At 37.8% G+C, this 18913-nt stretch overlaps 1 protein-coding gene across 2 annotated transcripts in view; it reads left to right on the top strand.

The window, feature by feature from the left end:
• Positions 1-18450: 18450 nt before the first annotated feature.
• LOC132616854 (uncharacterized) overlaps positions 18451-18913 on the top strand; it is a 31468-nt gene continuing 31005 nt past the window's right edge. For both annotated transcript variants that reach the window (XM_060331591.1, XM_060331587.1), the window contains exon 1: positions 18451-18797. Coding sequence is in view for 1 of the 2 variants with exons in the window: in XM_060331587.1 (XP_060187570.1) it covers positions 18705-18797 (93 nt within the window). In the remaining variant the exon portion in view is untranslated. The remainder of the gene's footprint in view (positions 18798-18913) is intronic.

The raw sequence follows: 18913 nt of genomic DNA, 5'->3' as shown, positions 1-18913 counted from the left end.
CCAAGGATGGTGTGGCGACCATGTTCACCGAGTCCCATAATGGGCCGGGTATGATATATGATATTGACATGCATGATTTATGTTTCAAAAGGGCAAGTGTTTTGGTATTCTGAATATTGTACTTGTCTTCTGTACTCCCTATTTCAGTTATGACCCTTTTTACTGTTTTTCATGCTTTATCTACTCAGTACATATTCCGTACTGACCCCCTTTCTTCGGGGGGGCTGCGTTTCATGCCCGCAGGTACAGATAGTCGGTTTGGTGACCCTTTAGCATAGGACTTCTACTCAGCTGTCTTGGAGAGCTCCGTTCTTTCGGAGTCTAGACTTTTAGTACAGATTTCATGATATATATATATATATATATATATATATATATATATATATATATATATATATATATATATATATATATATGTATGCGTTTATCCAGGGTTGGCCCTGTCCCGTCATATTTCGCTATTAGTACTCTTTGAGGTCTGTGGACATATGTGTGGGTTGTGTACAAGTTTTGTCCAGCTGTGTCTACACGATGTGCTATGGATATGTTTGTCTGTAATGGCAGCCTTGTCGGCTTGCATATGATATGATGTTCGTATGTAGTGGCAGCCTTGTCGGCTTGCGTATCTTTTTATGATCTGATTAGTTGTGACTCCTCAGGAGACGGTTTACCTGGATATACATATGTGATGACGTTATGAACCTTCGGAGTTCTTTTGTAAGTTTCCATATCGTTCGTAGTTTCAATTTGACTATATCTAACAGGTACGTATACGGGTGTCCTGGTCGGACACTAGTCATGGCCCACGGGGTAGGGTTGTGACATAACTCTTAGGGCAAATCAAGTTCATAAGCTACTTGACTGACTTTTCGCCGAATTCTGTAAGGTCCAATATATCTGGGACTGAGTTTTCCTCTCTTTCCAAATCTCATAACACCCTTCATAGGCGAAACCTTAAGGAACACCCAATCATTAACCTAAAATTCTAAGTCCCTTCATCTCAATTGGCATGAAATGGTCAAGAAAAGCATCTGCAAACTCATCCTAAGTAGTAGGAGGTGCATTTTCCCCTCGGGATTGTTCCTATGACTCATACCATATATGGGCCACATCCTGTAACTGAAAAGCACCAAACTTCATTGCTTATATCTTAGTAGCATGCACAATGCGGAACACCTTCTGCATCCCATCGATATAGTTCTGCGGATCCTCCTCTGCCTTAGTCCCTGTGAACACTGGAGGTTTCATCCGCATGAATTCTTGAGTCCTAGAACTAGTAGATCCTCCACTAGTACTGATGCTAGGAGTTGTTTCCTGTCGTTGAGCCTGATTAGCCACAATCTGGGTGAGAAACTGAATAGCTCCCCTAACATCCATGTCCGAAGCATTAGGAGGTGTAGCTGTAGCATTAGCTGTTGGGGCTGTTGGGGCTGTTGGGCTTATAGCAGCTATCTGAGTCTGGACAGTTTCTTCCTGAGCTGCATCAGCGGCAGCCCTTTGGCTAGTAGCTGAGTTCCTCTTCATGTACTTTCTTTTCGGAGCCATTTTCTGAAATACATAATTTGCACGAGTTAGAAGAATTCCTGAAAGTACTGCTCTAACTGCACGATCTAGAGTATGAAAGAAGTGAGACAATCCTGAATGTCTTGGTGGTCAATTGTTTATATGTGTGGGGCCCTCACACATATAAAAGTGACCCTACTGGACACGGTTTCATGGACTCCCTAAGACACTTGAACCTAGTGCTCTGATACCAAGCTTTGTCATGCCCCGAACCATGGCCTGGGTGTAACACGGCACTCGATGCCTGGCTGCATGTGACCGAGCGAACCACATGGCTTGCTGACTCAACATGGGCATGAACTGATGCAGAATAACCGATGAACATGCATAATTTAAGTAAAGTGTGGGATCATAAATCATAAGTCTTAATAAACATAATAATAACGAGCCAAAATGGATAAATAAATCTGAATATCTAACATAACATAACTGACTAGTCTATGAAACCTCTAACATGAACATGAATCTGCTAAAGATAACTGCTGGGACAAGGACCTAAGCATACCTTTAATGCATAACTAATAGAACATAGATAAATTACTAAACCCCGAAGAAGATGCGGCTCACAAAAACCTGATACGTGGATGATTCTACTGGGCAGATGTGTCGTCCTGTAAATCCGTACCTACATCGTAAAATGCAGGCCCCGGGCAATAGAAAGGGGACGTCAGCACATTGAATGTACTGGTATGTAAAGCAACTGAATGAAATAAACATGGCACATGAAATAACATGATGAAAACTGAAACCTGGTCATGAACATGAATATATATATATATATATATATATATATATATATATATATATATATATATATATAATCATGAGTAAAAACATTTTAAGTGGATAGAGCATAAATAACTGACAATATGAATCACCACGTGCGTACGTGGAATCTGGTACCTGACCTGACCTGCTAAGCTCTCATACCTTGCCAGGGGTATAAGATATAAACACGGCATGAAAGGATCCAATCAATATTAAGGAATCGTCCTGAACATGGGTGGAACGATCCTTATCCTACTGTGGCTAACGTAGTTTTAGGCTATTTGGGCCTTCTCGATAATCTGTGTAACTCCCAAAAATATGAACATGAAAATAGGAGGCATCTGAACCCATGGTTTTCCATAAAACATGACTTGCATTATACATGGATATACTTGCGTGAAAACGTGTAAACATGTAAAGTGTTTCATGAAAAATAAACACAATAATTAATAACTTGCATGTAAGAACTCATGGAATGCAAAGTATGGGTTTTCATAGATTATAGATAGATTCTCAATAACCAAAATGGAATATCAAGAATATAATAACATACTATTCATAGAAACATGGTACATCATAGTATATAGACTTAGGGTTATCATGAACATATCTAGAACCCTAGTTTTCGTATAATCTCATACTTTCACGGACGAACGTGGTGTGGGAAGAACAATGATGTTCCCACACGTAGATAAAAACTCTACATACCTTAATCGCTCAAAAACTTGAGAAAAGTCTGAATCTTCGAAGAAGAATTCCAAAATCTTGAATCTTGAATCTTGAACCTTGAGAGGGGTTTTCTTGAAAACCCTAGGTTGTTAACATAGGATTTCGCTTAGAATTCATGTATAATCATTAAAATTCAATGGGAATACATGGGAGGGACTTAACTTGATGTATGAGCATGAGGAGAAGAGAGAATGGTCGTTCTAGGGCTTGGGAATGTGAAGAATGAAGTAAAAAAGCCATAAAACGAAGTTTTAAAGTTGCTGTCGGACCTGTTTTACCCTCACGTTAGGCCAATTCTATGGCCCGTAAATCAGATTTACGGACCATAAATCCTACCGGAAATCCATAACAGTTTGCTGGATTTTTTGGACAATTTTACGGCCCAAAATTACGGCCCGTAAATTCTGCCGACGGCAGAACACTATTTTAGTCAAACGAGCATAACCTTTTGTACATATGTTCGTTTGACCTCCATAATATACCTTTGGAAAGGTATTTAAAAGATATACAACTTTCAAGAAGTAAATTTTCCCAAATTCCGTATAGACTTTTCCGTATACTCATTTTAAGTGAGACCTGGTGCAAACTCACTTGAAAACACGCTCCGTAGGGTAGCTTCCGACATTACTTTACCCAAGGACTCTTCTTATGTCTTGAGTGGGTTTCAAACACCATTTCTACACTACTCATATTAGCTTCATTATACCCCCGTCTTACGAGCCAATCTTAGCCCGAATGCACGAGCTGTTACATTAATACAGAAGTCAATATTGCGATTGGTTGGCATACTCGACAAGTCCGCAGGAAACACCTCCGCGAACTCGCTCACAATAGGCACAAACTCAAGTGACAAAGTGTCAGCACTGGTATCACGAATATGGGCCAAGTAGGCCAAACATTCTCTATCAACTAGCTTCCTGGCACGAAGGAACGAGATAATCTTCTTTGGGGAGGGACTAGGAGTGCCCTTCCACTCGAGTCTAGGAATACCTGGCATGGCAAGTGTGATTGTCTAGGCGTGAAGTCCAAAATCGCATGATAAGCAGACAGCCAACTCCAACACAAGATGGCATCGAAATCTACGATACTAAGAATCACCAAGTCTACCCACGTACCATAACTCATCACTGTAACCGTACAAGACTGATAGCCTCGATCTACCACAACAGAATCTCCGACCGGAGAAGATACATGAATAGGCACATCAAGTAGATCACACACCATATCCAAACCCATAGAGAAATATGTAGACACATAAGAGAAAGTGGAACCCAGGTCGAATATTAGGGAAGCTGCCCGGTGACAAATTGAGATGGTACCTGTGATGACAACATCTGAAGCCTCAGCCTCTGGCTTGCCAGGGAACGCATAACAATGAACTCGTCCGCTATACACCTGCGAACCACCCTAACCACTCTGACTTGACTAAGCCCCTCCCCTACTGGGTTGATGTCCACTCTGCGGACTAAGATCCGGCTCTGCTAGGCGAGGCACCACCTCTACCAGAAGAGTGACTACCCCTACTAAACTATGCGCTGCCTCGACCAGAAGATACACCCCTTCTAAAAGATGATGCTGAAGGCTTGGGGGTCTGATATGGAGTACTTTGACCACTCTGTCCGAGTCGAGGATAATACATCCTGATGTGTCCCAGCTCCCCAGACCATAACAGACTCTGTCAAGTACGGGCTGCTGGACTGAAGTTGAAGAACCAGTATGCCTTCCACGATTTGAGAACCTAGAATACGAACCCTGAACTAACTGCCCTGAAGTGTAATGGACGGGCCCTGAATAACCCCCAATAGAAGTCTGAATAGCTGACTGAATCGGGTAACCGGAGTAGAACGAGAAACTCTGCCCATAATGACCATGCCCTTTGTGGGCCCTCTCAACCCTACCACAGCTCTTCTGTCTCACTGACTCAACCAAAGTAACATAATCCACCACATCCTGAAACGAAGACCTTGTAGTCACTAACTGAAGAGCCATCAACTTCAATTGAGTGTCCAACCCTTTGATAAATCTCTTCACTCTCTCCTCCTCAGTGGGAAGCAACTGAAGTGCATATCTGGACAAGGAGCGAAAGGAGCCTCATAATCAGTAACGGATGACCCTCTCTGCTCCAAGTGATAGAACGCATCACATCTCTTATCCCTCAAAGTACGCGGGATGTACTTCTCTAAGAAAATATGATAGAACCTGGTCCATATTGACGGAGGCGACCCAGCTGGCTTACACTCCACATACACTCTCCGCAAAAACATAGCATCACCCAATAACTGGAAGGTCACAAAATCAACTCCATGGGTCTCTACTGCTCCCAAGTTGTGGAGCCTCTCATGACAGTCAATAATAAACCCATATGCATCCTCATGCGGAATGCCATTAAAAACTGGAGGCTTAATCTTGGTGAATTTCCCAAACAAGTCATGCTCCTCACCGGTCATCATTGGGCATGCTACGGGCCCAGAAAGGAAATCTGGCCTGGAATCACATCCATACAGGGAGCCACAGCCGCAGCTAGTTGTGCCCCTGGAGCACGAAACATATCTGGAATCTAGTCAGCCAATCTAACTCCCTGACTATCCGGTGTAGCTGGTAGAACACCCGCCTGAGTCAGACCCTCAATCAAGTTCAACATTCGAACCAAAGCATCAAACAGACCTGGAGTAGCAATAATATCAGGATGAGTGAGTGTTGTCCCCAACTCCCCAACTCCTCATCCTCGAAGACCTTATCATGATGATCCGCTTGTGGCTCAGGAGATATGGATCTAGCACGAGCCTGACGAGCTACGAAAGCCCTGCCCCTTACTGGTGCTGCCCCTCTGCCCCAGCCATATCTACGGCACTAGTACCTCGTAAACCGCAGCTCTAGCACGAGTCCTCACCATCTGCGAGAGAATAGAAGAAGAAATCAGATACCAATTTGAATCAACTAGATACCAATTAGAATAGAGTAGCACGAAAGGAATGAAAGAAGGGAGTTTCCTAATGTCCTATAACCTCTCGAAGATGAGTTCAGACGTCTCTGTATCAATCCGCAAGACTCTACTACACATGTTCTCGCACTGATGAGATCGATGAACCTAAGGCTCTAATAGCAACTTGTCATGACCCAAATTATCACAGTCGTGATGGCACCCAAACTAACCCCCCCCCCCCCCCCGGGTGAGCGTACCATCCCCTTATTCAAATTACTTAATCAAATACGAGTCAACAAAAAGAACAAGAATAGTCATTAATAAGTCTAAGTCTTAGCATAAATACTGAAAATGCGAAAGATACTAAGTCATAATACATCCCCAATAACTTAAGTCACCGTACAAGAACAACTAACTAAAAGATGTCTAAGTGTAATACATAAGTCTGAAATACAAAACAACAATGTCTAATGGAAGGAATAATAGACAGATAAAATGGACTCCAGGACTGCAAACAGGTAGGTAGCTCACCCTCTTAATCTCAATAGTAAAGTAGCCTCAAGGCTAGAATCGGGGTCTCGAAAGGATCCTGACTCAAACTCTGTACTCAGAAAAAGTGCAACAAGGTAGTATCAGTACAAAATGTACCGATAAGCATCATACATAAAAAGACACAAAATTAACAAGTAAACAAATAGAGACATAATAGCCCTCCAAGTTACAGAATTCCACATAATCGAATCATAGCCTAAGGTGATTAGTTCATGCATAAAAAGACACAAAATTAACAAGTAAACAAATAGAGACATAATAGCCCTCGAATTTACAGAATGCCACACAATCGAATCATAGCCTAAGGTGAAGCTCCTAAACCACAAGTCTGTCAAGTCTCAATAGTTTCTCAAGTAACCACAACACAAACACAACCAATAATCAGTAGATCAATTTATTATGGATAATGATATATGCAATACAATGAGATAAATGTCGCGCAAAGCAATGGCCAATACTAAACCTGTACACACATGCTACGGATGGAATCTCAAGGTCTCGATAGTCATGACCTATGGGGGACCCACGAAGTCCATGTACCAGTCACTCTGCATGACCAGATGTGACTTTTCACAGTACTAGTCACTCCACACAAAGCCTAAAAGTGACTTTTATCTTTCACTTTCTTTCTTTCAACGTTTCCATCAATGTTTCCACAATTCTTTTCATCAAACTATTTTCTACAACATTTCCATCTTGTATGAAGATATGAATGCAAGAACAAGAAATCAATGCAACTAATGCTAATGAATATGATATGGAGGTCACGATGTACCATAAGTCATTTCAATACTTGCAAGGATTATCAAACCATCATGGAAGCAAATATGAAGTCTCAACTACTACACATGAGTCTATCACATCCAACAACTACAAGTCACATAATCAAATACACCACACGTCAATCAATACATAAATAACGGCGACAAGCCCACATAATCATAAATCATACCAACCTAATTGTATATCCATCCCAACATCATGTCCGAAGACCTATCATGCTTTCCTCGTCAATACTATGCAACCATATACGAATCGCTAATCAAAGTCTAACTAGAGTAAGCCATAACCTACCTCGATGCCGAGCATGAGCCTTGAATCGTCAAACTCGGGCCTTCCCCTTTTTGAGTGCTTTCGAACGCTTGAAGTCTAACAATTTAACATTCTACATTAGACTACAAATCCAACAATATAAATATTGCTATATCTTTAGAAAACCCCAAAATAACCCTAAAAGATGACCCTGGCCGGGTCCACAAGGGTAAAATGGGAGATTAAAGGTAAATTATGCTACCCAAAATCTAGATAACCACCATCCTTAATTTCATGAAATTCTAACCACAAATCAGCCTTCAATTTCATTAATCCTAAAAACCTCAAATTCCAACCTAGGGTTTATACATTTCTAATTCCTCAACCCAACATGATTGCAACCACTAAATAATGACAAGAATCAAATGAAAAGCACAAAACTAGGATTAGAAACTTACCCCAAAGCTTAGGTTAGTAGAAGCCTCTTGAAAACTCTCCAAAACACACTCAAGAACTTAGAATTTGGGAATGGGAATAAACTCTTGAATAAATCCCCTATTGCTATAGTGATTCCTTCGCGATCGCAGTCTAAGACCACGCGATCACGAAGAGGAAAATTTGACCCGCCCCGACGAACCATCGCGATCGCGAGGCCATGGGCCACTATCGCGAAGCACCGCAACTGCCCCACTCATGCACGTGCCTCCATGTTATTGCGGGACCTTACCATGCGATCGCGAGGGCTTGTTTCCCTCAGGCTCGCGATCGCAAAGAATGACACCAGCAACAGCTGAAACCAGACTTTCTGGTTTTTGACTCCAACACCCCGGATGTCACGAACCAACCCCGTGGGCCGCGACTGGTATCCTAACTGGATACCCATACGTACCTACCTGACAGAATCGGCGTACCAGACAGAATATTTCAAATAGGTGTTTACAGATTCAAGCCGATTCAGATACGGCGCGCGCGAAACTATATATACATATGCATACTGAAACTTTTGCATAAGCCGATGAGGCTAACATAACAGACAGAGTCACAAAATCATTCGTACTTACCTAAACAGATGAAACCCGTAACCCACATATCTATCTACAGGCCTCTACAGACATACAGAATCAGATGACGGGACAGGGCCCCGCCGTACCCCAAAATACCATACATACAGAGTCTACAGATGACAGAAGATATATACCAAAAGTATTTGCTCCGGATTAAAGGAGCTCTTCACAATAGCAGAATCTGAGCCCTAGACTGGCGGTGTATCTCCAAGTGTGTCTGTACCTGCGGGCATGTAACGCAGCCCCCGAAGAACCGGGGGTCAGTACGAAAAATGTACCGAGTATGCAAAGCAGAAACATAACAAACATAATCATAGTCTGAACCAGAAGCATATATATATAGCAGACAGAACCATAAATCGAACGGACGGACGGAATCATAATCCCGACAGACGGACAGAATCATGGTTCAGACAGACAGATAGAAGTGTGAACCATACGGACATACAGAATCAGAATCCATACAGACATACAGACAAAATCGTAATCCAGACGGACGGACAGAAGTATGCCAGACAGAATTATGCATGCAGAGTCATACAGAGTCATACAGAATCATACAGAATCATACAGAGGCATGTGCTTATATAAATGCTGGTGGCACATGCATACATACATACAGATCCCGGCCCTGTCTGGGGGCGCGGTAACAGAACTCGGCCCTCTTAGTACGGGACGCGGTGGACAGACAGAATCAGATCAGATCATATGTCATCCTGGCCGCCATCCCCATACACAGATCATAATATCATACAGATATAAACAGATCCCGGCCCGCACACCGAGGGACGCGATGAACAATGCAGAGGAATATGCACGATAACAGAACCTGGCCCGGGACGCAGTGAAGGAATGCATTGAGACAGCCACGAACAGATTAATGAGAAACCACATACATACAGACTCAACCAAACTGAAGGGTGCCAAACGGCGAGTCAAGTCAGAGTATCCGGATAGTGTGCATAATACGCGCCTATGTCCTACTTGGGAAGGCACGACAGATTATTATCAGGATCAGATTCTCAGATGTCCAGAAATCATTTTGTAAGATTTGCATAAAAATAGTCATTTCATAATCAAAATAATAGTCCAGATGTTTTCTGAGAAAATCGGACAGAACCAAAGTAATTAAGGTTATACAGAAGGCATCGGGCCTTGTGGGCCCGCCTCGGACCAATTTGGGGCGACATAGGTAAATTACTGATAATAGACCTTATGAGGTCATCCATAATCATTTGGGAGTGTTCCGACTCCGTTTGGGAAGGTTTCGTGCAAAAGTTCACTTTGAAGGCATTTTATAAGGAAATGGTTTCAATTGTACTGAAGGAATTGGAGCGGATTTCCATCTCGAATCCCGAGGAACGGAGTCGTACTTAAGGCTCGCGGCCGAGCCTATTACATCCAGAACATGCCTAAGAATAAAGGGGAAGGCTTTACATACCTCGATTGCGCCTTACGCTCGCTTGGCTTCAATTCCAATTTCGTCCAAAATCTAGAAATGGTCAAGTTTACCAATTGTTAATTTCAAACTTTAAGACTCCAAACTTAATACATACTTGCCTATCGAAATTTCGGCAGCATTTCCCCTATATATATAACATCCCCGAGACTTAGCTCGGCTTGGTTCATCAACACAGCAACCCAGAAACAACATCAATAACAACAACAAGCATAACATAATACACGATATGGCTTTACTAGCCGTCTTTCCGGCATAACGAAACATCTTTCATTTCAACCTTACACTTCCAAACCAATCCTACCATTTTCATATTCAACACTTATCAAGATCATTACAACATATCTCAGGGGCATATCATACCATTTTCACAAGATAAACACAAGATATACGCAATATACAAGTTTCCTACTAAGGGCAGATTTCGCCCACAACTTCCAATCTTTTAGCATAAACATCCATAACATATTCTTACCTTCCAACTCTATCAATGATAACCATAATTTGCATCTTCCTACTTTCACTCCCGCATTTACATAATTATAATAAACTTGCATGTTTTTCCTACAACAACTTAATAATCATTTTTCTGCAACAACAAAAACCATTACTCTTTCATTCACTTCACAATTAACACAATTAACATACTAACAAAATTTAGTTCACCTTCCAACATCAACACACACCATACGGCCACATACTATATTCTCCAACTTCCATTAATTCACTCAACTTTCATTTCTAATACAATTCCCACATTAACTACAACTAGATTTCAACATAATTTCAAGTCACCATAGACATTCAACATATACATACATACGACCATACACACACATTCACAACTCACAAGACTTTCATGCTTTTCATTCATTCCCACACACTACAACATATATACATATATCCCATGGTATAAAAATGGTAAAATTCTTACCTTTTCTCAACTCCATCACTTGTCACCCAAGCTACTTTCTTGCCAAAATAATTATGCCACTTTGAAGAGAATCTTGAGCTTAGTATGAATACACAACAATTTCAATTTTTGGACCAAGATTGAAGGGCTAGAAAAAAAATTTCTTTTCTTTCTTTCTTTCTCTCCTTTAGCCGAATTGCCTCTCTCTTTTTCCTCTTGGTTTTTTCTTGTTTTCTCTTGAATGTTCTTAGGATATGGATGAATATATCATCACATGGAAATTAATCCCATGGGCTTGGGCTAAGTGTACATGGCCGGTTGGGCCTTCCCTTTGTTGGGCCTTATTCCTTTTATTTTTTTTTTCTTTTGAGCCCACTTGGCTAACCTTTGTAATTCATGGAACAAGTTTCCAAAATTTCAATTTTTGCCCTTGGCCTCCTTTCGTAATTCCACACCAATGTATTCATAACCAACACATTCATATCAAGTAAGGTCCAATTATGGCCTTATTCATTACAAGTTAAGTTATCTCGAAATTTTTCGAATATACAAAAATGCCGGATGTAACACCGGAATCCCAAGACTCATCAAAACCTCCCAGATACAAACTAAATATGCATACAAACATAAAAATGCACTACAAATTCACCCGCGCCTCAAAATTCCCTACGGAGGTCTATTTGACCCAGTCAACCCCCAAAACCCCACAGATAAGTTTCCAACCAAAGACTCAAAACGCTCCCGAGTGCCTTGAGAACAGGACCAATCACCCCAACAATTCGTAAACGACCCTCCGGACCTCACGGAATCGACGGAATTTCAAAAAAGTCCGTTTACCCAAAAGTCAACTATTAGTCAAACAACTTTTCACTTTAAGCCACTAATTCCCTCAAAACTAATCCGAATCGCCTAGGGAATCGTGCTACCCACCTCTACGAGTCAAACATGCTCTAAAGGAGCTACAGAAAGGGTCAACAAGGGAAAAAGGATCAAAAAGCCTAAACGACCAACCGGGTCATTACACTTTCTTGCTGAATAAGGAGCAATGCCCGGAAAGGAGAAATCTTTGTTGTAGAACTTGTCGGTTTGTCAAGAAAGCCTCATACTTATATCTGCTCCATAGTTGATCCAACGACAATGATATGTTCCATTTTCAATAGAACGATAAAGGGTGCTTTAAGAAATCGATTATAGTTACAGTAACCTTAAATTCCAGATTTTGAGAAATTACATCAATATATTTTTGAGTAAAAAGGGTGAATTTGCTTATCTCCACAACTAGGGTTGGGCATAAAACACCGAAAACCGAATTACCGAACCGAACCAAGGGTTTCGGTATTTCGGTATTCGGTATTTCGGTTTTCGGTTCGGTTTTCGGTAATAAAATTTAAAAAGTTCAGTATTCGGTTTCGGTATTCGGTATTCGGTAATTATAAGTTCGGTAATTCGGTATTTCCCGAATACCGAAATATTTATTAAATAGAGGGCCATTAAATTCTATACATGTCTTGTTTGTGAAAATAAGTAAACTGAGAACTCATGAAAACACAGTTCTGCATGTTTCCATGGTGAACGAGCGCTGTTTTTAGTGTCTGCTGGTCCTTCGAATTTTGTTAGAGCTCTTACAGTGTTATTGCTTGTATCTGTATGCATGGAAACACATGTAAAACTCCTACATTAGCTAGGAGTTCTGGAAATAGGATTTTATTCTTGTGGCCAATATAATCTTTTTAGGTTAATTTGCAACAAGAATATGAGGAAGTAATTACGAACCAAAGCTAAATGACATGCATAGAATTCTTCTATGAAAAAAAAAATATAGTGAACTCGAATTAATATGGTATTACCGAATACCGTACCGAACCGAAGTTTGATTTACCGATTACTGAATTACCGAACCGAAGTTCGAAAGTTCGGTATTTGGTATCTACTTTCAATTACCGATTACCGAATTACCGAACCCGAACTTTAAAAATACCGAACCGAATACCGAACGCCCACCCCTATCCACAACCAGCTCTGCAAGAATGTTAGAAAGAAACATAGTAAGTGTTTGAGAAGATAAATGGTTGTTTTTTGGTATGTCAAAAGAGGGAAGTCAAATTTGCAGCTTCGAAAATCCGCCACTTTTGTTTATTTGTTTCTTTTATATCTTTTCTTTTTGCTTTTCGGACGTTGGATAGTTGATAGGTGGTACTTGGTACAAACGAATAGATGATCTTTCCTCCTTCAAGCTAAATATCCTAGCCTCCATGCCCTTTTCAAACTTTGGGCTCGGTGAGAAATAAATCAATTGGGCTCATTACCATATCATTCCATTTCAATGAAAGGGTATAAATAAGTTTTTTTTGTGCGGATTGTCCTTCTTTTGGGGTGGTCGTTAATTTTTTCCCCTCAAATTGGTGGTCTTTAATATTTTCCCTTCGCTTAACACCCAGAGGTCCTGGGTTAGAACCCGAACTCAGTAAAAAAAAAAATCGCAAGGCATAAGCTGAGATTCGCAGGGCAGAAGTTAGGATTCGCAAGGCATAAGTTGGACCCCAACTTATGCCTTAAGGCAGCTTTTACCCAAAATTAGGCCTTAAGGCAAACCTCTGCCTTAAGGCCTAACTTTTGCCCTAAGTTACTTAAGGCAGAGGTTTGCAAAATTCCAGCATTTTTTTTTTTGTCTTAAGGCAGAGTTTGAAACCCAACTTATGCCTTAGGGTCCAACTTATGCCCTGCGAATCCCAACTTGTGCCTTGCGATTTTTTTTTTTTAATTTTTGACTGAGCGGGGGTTCGAACCCGAAACCAAGTGGCTTTTAGCGAAGGGCAAAAATTAAAGACCACTGATTTGAGGGACAAAAATTAAAGACCACCCCCAGCAAAGGGCAATCCTGCAAATTGCCCGTATAAATAAGGGTGATTGACCTATATATATATATATATATATAACGATACTTTTCAGTTTACAAAATATAACAATAGATTTATTACAAAACATATATGAAATTTTCTCTCTATTTTTTTAAAAAACAATTTATTTAAATTTTATTAAAAGTATTTTTTTTCAATTTTTTTAATATATGAAATGTGTATTATCTCGTTCAAGGCATAAAAAGTTCGCTCAAAATTTAGTGTATGAAAAATGTATGATATGTGTATATTTCGTTCAAGGCTTAAAAAATTCGCTTAAAATCTTTTTGTATAAAAACGGTATGAAATATGTATATCTCGCTCAAGGCTTATTATTTCAATCACATTTTGCATGTATAAATTTCATGTTAGGTTTCCGGAAAATTAATACAACTACATAAACATTGTATACAACTTTCACAAAATATTCAAGGCTTAAAAATCGCTCAAAATTTTGAATATGAAAAATATATGAGATGTGTCTATCTCACTAGGGCTTAAAAAATTCTCTCGAATTCTGTCATTAACTCTGAGAAAATGAGCCATAAGAGGGAAAATACAACTCTCGTTAGAGTGAACATAAAGCTTTTTCGACAGGAATCATGATTACTTGGAGCAAAGATACTTAACACAAAGTTGTTAGTGAAGTTTACAATAGCACCCGTTGCATTAGCTAACGATTCACTTTCTTCAAGTAACGATTCACTTTTTTCAAGTGTAATATTTATATCATGTCGGACTGTCCTAAAGGCGTAAAACTTATGCGAGATGGTCCGATTTTCAGGTCTACTATGAGTTTTTAACCGTCGTAAAGTAATAGGAAAATAGTCACACTTGAATGAGACAATACCTAGCTCAAATAGAAACAACTCATAAGATTTAAAAGACGAGTAAATTTTGGACCCCATAAATTATTTCTTGTATTCCACTGTCAATTCTTCGAATACCAGCAGAGTTTTCTGGAGTTATTTCGAGTTTTAGTTGAGGCTACATTTGTCAAAAAAAATTCCATGTCAAAAAATGATTAAACATCAATAACTTTTAAAATAGTGGCTAATATTTTAATAGATATTTACCCATTTCTCTTTATTTCTACTATAAACTCATGCTTCGTCGTCAATCACTCTTAAAAAAAAGTGGGTGGGCCTCAATCTTCTTTAATAGTAGAAAAGTAAAAAAAAATAATAAAAAAAATAACGTGGGGCCCAATCTTCTATAATAGTGGGAATGAAAAAACAAAATTTAAAGGTGGGGCTCACTCTTCTATAATAGTAGAGATTAAAAAAATTAAGGCGGGGTCCACGTAGAGAATTAGGAGACAATTCTAAAAAAAATGGTTAAGATGGGGTCCACGTGAAGAAGTAGGAAACAATTGCTAGGAAAAAAATGAAGGTGGAATCCACGTGAAGAAATAGGAGACAATTGCAACAGAAAAAAAAAAAAGATATTTAAATAATGATAATAAGTTCAGAAAATGGTAAAGATACGCTTAGAGAAAATGTAAAGAAGAGAAGTTCGGGAAAAAAGAAATAACGATTTAAATTAAACACAAAAATTGCTAAAGAAGTCATAAAACCAAAATATTTAAAACTTATACCATACGTCTAACACCAATAATGAAGAATAACATCAAGAAGGCGAAATATAAACGGTCTTCTATAATAGTAAATTAAAAAAATATATATTAAGGTGGGACCCACTCTTCTATAATAGTAGAATTTTAAAAAAAAAAAAATTGGGGCCCACTTTCCTATAATAGTATAAATTTAAAAAAACAAATTTAAGGTGGAGCCCACTCTTCCATAATAATAGAGAATAAAAAAAATTAAGATGGGTCCACGTGAAGAATTAAGAGATAATTGCAAAAAAAAAAAAAAGGTGGGATCCATACGAAGAAGAAAAAATAAAATAGGACATTTAAATAATGATAATAAGTTCAGAAAATGGTAAAGGTACGCTTAGAGAAAATTTAAAGAAGAGAAATTTAGGAAAAAAGAAATAACGTTTTAAATTGAACACAAAAACCGCTAAAGAAGTCATAAAACCAAAAGATTTAAAACTTATACCTTTGTGTATAAGTTTAGACACATACATCTAACACAAATAATGACGAATAACATCGAGAAGACGAAATATAAATGGTCAAGAAACGTATACACATATTTTCTTAAAATGATGAAGTTGGTCTATACTTAAAAATTCAAGACTACAGCAGATGTTGACACATGAAAGCGCTTTTTAGTATTGTTGATTAGAAATAGATGATGGCGTGAAACTCGGTAGAAGAAAGTGTATTTCAAATCTTTCAATTGGAGAACCAAACAAGGAAAGTCATATATGGGAGAAGCGGACTAAGTAAAATAATTTGTTGATATTTTCAATTAATTGAATTATAATACTTTCTGTAATAAAAATTCCATAATTATATTACTAAAAGGTACTCTCTCTGTCCTAATTTATGTGACATAATTTTACTAGGCACGAAGTTTAAAAAAGAAAGGAAGGATCTTTGAAACTTATGATCTAAAATGAGTCATAGATATTTGTGTAAATTTAAATCAAGTTAAATGATTTATAAACATAAAAATATATCATTCTTTTTTAGACAGTCTAAAAAAAAGGCGGTACTAATTTTTACCTCCAACTCATGTAAAAAAAAAAAAAGTGGACCCCATATTAAAAAATAAGCAATATAAAAAAAAAATGTGGACCCCATATTAAAAAATCAAGCAATATCTATGTAATTCTCAAAGTATTCCCCATTAAGTCAATAATGGTGTATTCATTCAGTTGGATTTCTATACCACGCGCAGATCAAAGTATTCACTTTCTCTTATTGCGTTGTTTTTCTAACGGTTTTATTGGATATTCCATCTTTTATTTTTAGAAATTTATGGATGACATGTGTTACATCTTCTGATGTCGGCTTAATACAAAACTCCTTCCTTCCCCAAACAAAAATTGATGGAGGTGGTTTTGTTGTCCACCTCCAACTTATGTAAAAAAAAAAAAAAAAAAAAGGTGGGGATCCACAATGTGTGTTGTAGGTCTTACTAAAACTTTCTCCACAATTTTTAGGCTCATTGTCACTTATGCCCTTATTTTGTGTTGCTGTTTAATTTTTGTCCCTAAAATAAATAAATTCTGGAGTATAAATTTATATTTTTGCATTATAATATCTCACAAGTTATGTTCCACACCATTAAAAACTTATGGCCACTAGGCATAAAATTTAGGAAAAATAACAGCTTATGTCTATTTGGAAAAAATATTTACCTGAAATGACTCATATTTTTAATATTACCCAAAATAACCCTTTTATACATTATTATACACTTTTATATAAGATCGACACATTATTTACAGTAAGTGTATAATGTTGTATATCGTGTGTATAAACACTATTACAAAAACAATTGGCTATACAAATGTAAATCAAAAGTATAACTACGTGGATATAATATTTTATGCTGGAATGTATATTATTGAAATTATTCCTAAAATTAATTGCTAAAGGCAAATTTTAAATACCAGCCCATTTGAAGGACAATTCGTGCAATTTCTTCCATTTTTTTAGTTTTTAATTTGTAATAGATAAATTCCTTTTTTAAAAACTAAACTATATAAAAGCATAAGTTGAAGAAGTGGATCGTCGACCACGGGCAATTTGGTCAAAGCACTTGCCATTGAATAATTCCATTAGTTAAAAGTAGAATCTTACTGTAGCTTAGTATTAAATATATTCGTACTTTCCCTATTTTGCCCCTGCTCATAAAATTGCATCAGAACAGATGATGTCATTTCAAGTGGCAAGTATTAATTATGTTTTTGGCCACGTGTCACCTTTACACTCCTTTTACTTTTCACTGTTTTATCATGATCACATAATTCCACTTAATAAACAAATAACATTTGTGTATATGTATTAATAAATATTCATCTATATATATGCATCGACAATGCAAATTTAGGTATATTTATTAGCAGTATAATATATATATATATATATATCTATATATATATATATATATATATATATATATATATATATATATATATATATATATATATATATATACTATCACTACCTAATACATAAATCTTTACAATTATATATAGCTATATACACATAAATACACTATATAATCCAAAGTGTTGGGCTGTGCTCAGCATCAAATATTAGCCACATTTAACGGATGCTATCAAATTTTAGCGACTCCTTTTGATCCATGAAAGCCCCTCCTCAAATTATACATTAAGAGCCTGTTTGGATGGGCTTAAAATAAGCAGCTTATAAGATGGAAATAGCTTATAAGCCAAAAAAAAAAAAAGTTGAGGTAGGCTAACTTTTTTTTTTTTTTTGCTTATAATCTGTTTTCAGCTTATAAGCTGCTTAAGATAAGTTAAGTCAAAAAGACCCAATTATTTTTTTGGGCTTATTTTATGCACAAAATGACTTTAAGCTGACCAGCCAAACACTCAAAAAAGCTGAAAACAGCTTATAGGCAACTTATAAGCCAATCCAAAGGGGCTCTAAAACAAAAAATGAAAGAAGCATAGAACTGGTCTAAAGCTAGGATAGGAGCAAAGCAAGAAAATAGCAGAGCCGAACCCGGTCCAAACAGCTGATATATATATATTTTTTTTCGGGAACAAAAACAAGCAATTATGAGAAAAAAATAATCACATGGAACTAGCTCAATGACAGACGATGAAGAATTACAATTCCGTTAGTATTGGGGCCTATCTCAATACCAAATATGCAATTTGAATCTTAAGTGGAAATTAAAATAGGGGTCAAAAAATGAAGACAAGTGCTGCGAAGCTGATTGTTGATGCATTGCTACAAAGGTTCCTTCCACTTGCTCGACGTCGTATTGAAACTGCTCAAGCTCAGGTCCTCTTTTTGTGCAATTAATTTTTTGTCTTATTTTCCCTTTGTCGTAATAGTTTTAAATTCATTAAACTGTTCACATTCTAAACTGGAGGCTTTTTAATCAGAATAACTTTTCA

The sequence above is a fragment of the Lycium barbarum genome, chromosome 11 (genome assembly GCF_019175385.1).
Source record: "Lycium barbarum isolate Lr01 chromosome 11, ASM1917538v2, whole genome shotgun sequence".
NCBI lineage: Eukaryota > Viridiplantae > Streptophyta > Magnoliopsida > Solanales > Solanaceae > Lycium > Lycium barbarum.
This window is presented reverse-complemented; position numbering and strand designations above follow the sequence as displayed.